The sequence below is a fragment of the Lissotriton vulgaris genome, chromosome 9 (genome assembly GCF_964263255.1).
Source record: "Lissotriton vulgaris chromosome 9, aLisVul1.2, whole genome shotgun sequence".
Classification (NCBI taxonomy): Eukaryota; Metazoa; Chordata; class Amphibia; order Caudata; family Salamandridae; genus Lissotriton; species Lissotriton vulgaris.
The window spans coordinates 1,208,383,698-1,208,390,256 of NC_141697.1; the positions used below are offsets into that span (position 1 = coordinate 1,208,383,698).

General features: G+C 42.3%; 1 protein-coding gene across 1 annotated transcript in view; it reads left to right on the plus strand.

The window, feature by feature from the left end:
• Window positions 1-5,636, plus strand: part of EEFSEC (eukaryotic elongation factor, selenocysteine-tRNA specific) — a 675,218-nt gene extending 669,582 nt beyond the window's left edge. Inside the window, exon 7 of the mRNA XM_086939292.1 lies at window positions 2,668-5,636. Within this exon, the coding sequence (XP_086795418.1) occupies window positions 2,668-2,867 (200 nt within the window). The 3' untranslated portion in view covers window positions 2,868-5,636. The remainder of the gene's footprint in view (window positions 1-2,667) is intronic.
• Window positions 5,637-6,559: the final 923 nt, after the last annotated feature.

Here is a 6,559-nt window from a genome sequence, read left to right on the forward strand (position 1 = left end):
CCAGAAGCACGTCCTACTCCACCGCCATCTTAGCCACCCTGCCTAAGTTTACACTTTTGAGTAACTTTACTACTTTTCAGTATTTAGAAACTCCAAGTGTAACTTACTATTAAAAAACAGTGGTAAGTCCAGCACTCTCAGCGGCAACCACCGGTTCTGAAACACTCTCCAGTGGAAAATAATGGAGGGAGGGACTTACAGTAAAGCCTTATAGGAAATAATGTTACATTAAATCAAATCAATTACATATTAAAGTGTAAACGTACTCAAAAGTGTCAGTTACCTTTGTGAATCAGGCACAATATGTCCTTGTAGCAAACTTCATCAGCAGTTCTTTAACAGCCCTTTCTCATGGTGAGCCCTCCGTCTCACAAAGTGGAGGAAAAACCTGAATGGAGTAATGCAGGTTCTCAAAGAGGTCTACAGACATCTGAAGTTGTTTCACAAAAATGCCTTTATTAGGCAATAGTTCAAAAGCTGCTGGCATCTGCCTGTGGCATCTTAATGATCATATTAGAGCCTTCATCTTGAAGGATCCTGAGATCACTTTTGTCAGAAGTGAGAGGTAATTCATCTAAGATATGTTGGTTCCACCAGAGAGGCGTTCAAGGATTTGGGCATGGAGGCAGGAGACATGTCTGCAGAATACTTACTCTCTTTCATGATTGACATAATGCTCATCGGCGTAAAGAAATCAAGCATTGGAAGAGAAGTACCACCCACTGATCTGACATTGATTACTCCGGCAGCATTGGGAGATTCAATCTTTGTACGTGTTTTAAATTTCCTCTGTAAAGAGGTTTAAGAGAGAACTGCGTAACTTAAAAAGGAAGTGTCTCAAGCGTCATCATCTTTTTTTAAGAATCACAAAGAGTTTTTTCCTGGGGGAAGGCCACAGAGTAGCATGACTATTGTACTGTAGTCCCTTTACGTTATGGATCGTTAGTTGACATCCTTGCAGGCACCTCCTGTAGACGAGTTCGGCACATGGTTGGTTGCCTTCTCCAGGTTGCTCTGCAGACCTCTTTTTCCTTATTCATTGCCTGCATATATTCTGGGGTGAATCAGCCAATGGCGTGCTTCTTAGGTTACCGCTACGCTATTGAACAGGATGACAGGCGTCTAGCACAGAGCTCTTCTTGTGAAGCATCCTGCCTTGGTTGGTGTGCCAATCCTCCCATTTTCAACCTAGAAAGCAGGAAATACAAGGCTGTATTGGTTGCTTTATCTCTGAAAAATTAACAAAGATAGCAACATGGTCCTAAGCAACGGTGTAGGGCGGTCCAAAAGTCAACGATGTAGGTATGTGAGCTGCAAGCATGGTACTGGATTATGTGCAAGGGAGGGAGCCTGGCCTACGTACATGGGCCTGCCTGGCTCCTGGGATAAAAAAAGAGGAACAATTTAATGTATGTTTTTCTTTATGGGTGCAGTGGAGGTAGCACCAAAACCAAAATTCCCATGACCCAGTAAATTAAGAAAATTCCAGTCCAGTGATTAACAATACATTAAAATATTGAATACTATATCCAAAACATTAAAGTGACACTTTATTATAAAAAATCATTTGTCCTTCACATTCCATTATACAAAAGATAAAACCGCATAAAGCTTTACAATTATTACACAATAAAACAGTAATTCCTCCTCATAAAAAAACATACAATACTAAATCACCGGGAGTTTGATGACTAACAAATTACAATTATGACCAGCATAAAGGAAACAAACATAAAATGTAAGACACAATCCTTGTCAGATACATATGCACATCAAATAGGACTCCAAAGCACTACAGTTAATACATTGCTTCCATCAGTATTTAACCCTGTATGTGTTTGTCCTTTGATTATGCTCCTAATGGCGTCAACACGTTTCGATGGTTTCATATATATATTCCCATATTTATCAAGACACAGTATTATTGTCTCTGTATGTGATCAATTGCTGTATATCTTCTCCCCTCGTTTCTCTGTAAAATCAAGGCGTACCACTGACTTTGGTCCAATATTTGAACCAACGAGACTTCCAGCTATGCGCAGTTGTCGCTTACTTATTTGCTCAAAAACCGCTATGGGCCTTGTTTAAACTCTCTGCTCAAATTGTATATGAGTACGTTGGGTAAAAATCTTGTGAGTATTTCTTGTTGCTCAGTTCCTCCACTTATAATTCCTCTTGATTATCTTATAATCCGCACTACTCCACGTTTGTGGGTATCGTAAGTTCTAATGTCGCTCTACTGGTCGACTTTAAGTGCCCTTTTGATATTAGTGAAGCTAAGTTTAGCGGTATCCCCTCCAATATTGGCATGTGCTGGTTTCGTTGTAAGCCACCTAGGTAGAGCATAGTGTGGAAATAGGTTCTTCCTTTATCCAGAGGATACAGGAATGCTATCACGTTTTGTCTATGGGGCATGGTTCCATGGGAATGGCCAAGAGTTCCCAAACTTAACGTAGTTCAACATGTTTATTGAAAACCTGACTGATGCTTAATGCGGCGGCTGCAGCATTGCTGACAGCCGTCTTGTGCATACACTAGGTCAGGTGGCATGCGTCCTTGGTCTCATTGATTGTAAAAACTGCAAAACGCGCCAAACACCCTCAGACTTGAACGTGAGATTCTCTTTATTATTTGTATTAATCTTGTTTTTCCTGATTTGTCTTTCAGATGGACTTCAGGCAGACACCAAACAGCTCCTCACTCCATCTTCTAAAAAGAAATCCAAGGCCGGAAAGGGGGACACCGCCGCCTCCACCGGCACCAACAAGGAGGACGAGGGCAAGGCTGAAACACACCCCGTCCTGATCAACCTTTGGTTTAAGCGTTATGTGTTCGACCCACATAAGAAAATGATCCAGTCTCGATGATGTCATGTGTGAAGACCTTTTTTTCCAAAGTGGCCTTCGCATCGTCTCTCATAACGATTCCTCGTTGCATCCGCTTTGCTGTTGGCCTGAGATAGAACACTTGGTCGTATCATCTGATTCTGGATTTCTCTCTCAGATCATTGAAAGGAGATGATCCCTTTGTAACCTTTGCAAGTTTTGCTGCCATGTAAGACTCTTTGTGGTGGTGATGGTGGTGGTGGTGGTGTTGGATTGTAGTAGAGAGCAGCAGAGAAGAACAAGATGAAGAAACTTGGATAAAGTCGATCTCTGCTAGGGTGGGCCAATGTTGGTAGATGGATGGCATATTCATGCCACTTTTTATGACAGACACACAATACATTAATATACTATGAAAATGAGTGTAATTTACATAGTAAGTGGTTATTCTGGATTCTTGGCATGGATCATCCCTCCATCAGCCAACATTGTACTACCTGTTATAGGCAGCCAAGAATTCTGTTTGTAACACAAATATTCTGTTCTTCTCTTATTACAGATCACCTTTCCCTAGAATGAATCTTTTTTTAGAAGTTTGCACAGGAATTTATGGAAGGATGAATGTATCACTTAATAAATATTCAAAATAAATCATGTAGTTGCTGACGCGCCATATTGTTAGACCAGATGCCCAGCAGCATTGCTTGGATGCTCAGAAATTTGGGCTAATAATGTAATGCGATGAGGAATTGCGATGGGCTCTAAACAGGAAATCTCCCTTATGCCCAGCACCCTCTCTTAATCCATTGTGATTTTGGTGAAATCCCTATGTTATTTGTGATTGTTTTTGATTATGAATCAAGATGTGTTCCATGTCATGTGCCTCTTCATCAGGACTAAGTAGAATATCAGTCTGCCACACACACAGCAGTGATACTCAAATAACTCCCATCATTAGATTTGACCTCTGAGGACGAATCAGCTGGCAGGAATGAATGGGTTTGCATATTGATAGAACCACTGTGTCCTTGGCATCTAACATGGCAGCTGACTGCTGCCCTGAGATCCTTTTATGGTCCACAACAGGCCACTGGTCCTTAAATCTTGGGCTCTATAAGTTTCCAGTTTATAGCTGCAGCCCATTTCAAATCATTTTAAAAAGCTTTGCTTCTGATATTTGGCTGCACACATCGCTTCTCTTAGATACTAAAAGATGGCCAGGTTTTTCTATTCGAAGTTCTTTTCCAATGTTTTGTTTTAATGTACAGAAAAGCTTGCTTGCAAGCATATTTCCTTCCTCGATTCTTACAGTAACTGTCTCAATATAGTCCCCCGTTCCCCACCTTAACGGCATGTGATGGAGGACCCCCTGCTTTGTGATGTGGTCTGCACTTATCCCTGCTCTGCTGTTCTAAAGACTGCATCGAACCATCCTATTGAGTATAGAGCGTTGGTTCCCGCTGGTGGCGCATCTCTACCTGAGTGGATATACACTCTAGTCCAGAATAGAGAGGGAAGACAGACTTCCCCTCACTGTTTGTAGACGTAACTAGAGCTGTATACATATGTTTCTTACCCTCACCAGAGTTGGCTCAGCTTTAATGAAGATGATAACATATTTTCCCTGAAAATCCAGAGTTTTTGCTTAAGCATACAGTTATATTACAGTTGCTTTTTTTTAGCACCAATAATCGCACTCGTGCCCTCCAACGTGACACCACTTCTCCACCTGGCAGGAGAGTTCACTTAATGGCGCTCCCTTGAACCTGCGAGCACGGGTATATGTTGGTTTCCAGCAAGAGGTCCTCCTTGTAAGCCGTAGGTGCCTGCCCGTTGAGAGCAGAGCCCTGCCAGCCACAGAGGACCTCCACCAGTGAGGCCCAGGACTGGGTCCCTCCAAAGATAACTGAAGACTTGCAGTCCTGTCTGCCCTCCCTCAATGAAGCGAGAGTTGTGCCAGCCATAGAGTACAGCGCCACCAAACAAATAGGGCACAGTGATACCTAGTGCTCTCTTTTCAGCTGGCATTGAGATAAGATGACGCCAGGGGGTGCTCAACTCTGCCACTCCTACAAAATAAATGATCGAGCCCCCTGCCAACATTCCAAAGTGCTGTCCATACCCAGGTGTACCATAGGGCCCTCCATACCCAAGTGTACCCTGGCACCTTGGCATAAGACATGGTGCGAAAAGCAGTCTACTCAACATTGGTCTGTTGAGTTAATCAATCGGTTATGGCCTACACACTTCCTCCTCTCTTCTTGTCACCCCCCTCCTCTGAGCATCTGTTTACCATGAAGGGGACAGGCTCCATTAGGTCTGAGTTTTGTCAGCCCAGCTGTGAAACCGTTCTTCTACGTACAATATACCTAGGTGGGCTTTCGGGCCACCACTTTCTACCTCAGACTGCATGAGGGATTTCCTGACATCTATAGCCCTCTCTATCCTCTCTTGCTGGGTCCCTTTCAAGTGCCTTGCTCTAATGTGTATGCTTTAGCACATTAAACCTAGACCTACCGGCTTTGGCAACACTTGTTTCATAAACGCTTTACCAAAATAACTTGTTAGCGCTCATTTCTTTCGCTGTAGAAAAAGCCTCCTGTGCACCTCAGGAGCCACAGGGCGTTTCTTGACTTACAGCAAGTCAAACATTTACAACACAGGAACGCCTTTTTCCTGCATGATTGATATTGGAAATAAAAGTGTGAAAGCAAGAATTTTTTTTTAATTTGCCCTCTAACATTTACATTTATTCGTGAACGTGTGATAATGTGGCATTTTCCCAATCTTTCAAAATAAACCTGTTAAAATGACGCTGTCAAAGTTGTTTGTTGTGTGCGCAAAACCTTGAAAAAAGGCGCATTTAATAGTTCGGCTGGTCAAGGAGGTTTATGGGTTTTAGGTTGATATGTCCACTGGCCTGATTATGCAGTGGCTATCGAGTTAATTTAATTGTTTTTAGGCTCAGATATCTAATTTTCAAATATATTCATATAATCGGTTTTGGGTTTAGTGCTTAGAGAATCACTGACTGTTGCAAGAAGATCTCAAGAATAAGGCGCTGCAGCTGTTCCTTTCCTTTCTTCTACACCATACCCTTGTTTGCACAAAGCCAACCTTCTAACATTCCCCCTCTTGCCATTTTCCAAACTAACTGTGTTCCCAAACACCATCTTGATCTTCCTAGGATTTCCTTTTATCACCGATACACTCAGCTGACATGAACAATATCTCTCACACAAAACTTCCAAACACATCTAGACATCCTTTAATTATCTCGCTGTTTGTATGCCTCCTGCTTGTTCATCACCTCCTTTGACACTCACAACTGATCACTTTTCAACACCCCTCTTTTCCCCATCCAAGGTAGACACACAGAGGTGGCTGGAATCCTTCCACACAACAGTACACATCGTGACTTGCCTGTCACAGATTTGACATGCAAGTCACAGATTGATAATTTATTTAATTTGTCCTTCCACTTCAAACCAACCTGCACAGATAGCTGGAGACAGTCATTTAACACTCTATTAAATCTCTCTACGTATCCACTTACTCTGGGATGATATAAAGCTGTCCTGTGGTGAGTTATCCCCCGCCTCATCAGAAAATTCGACATAGCTCTAGAAATAGAGAACCATTATCAGTCACAATCTCATGAGCGGTACCTTCCCCGATAAACTTGTTATAAAGAAAATAAATTATATCTTGCATTCTCACTTTACTCACCATCT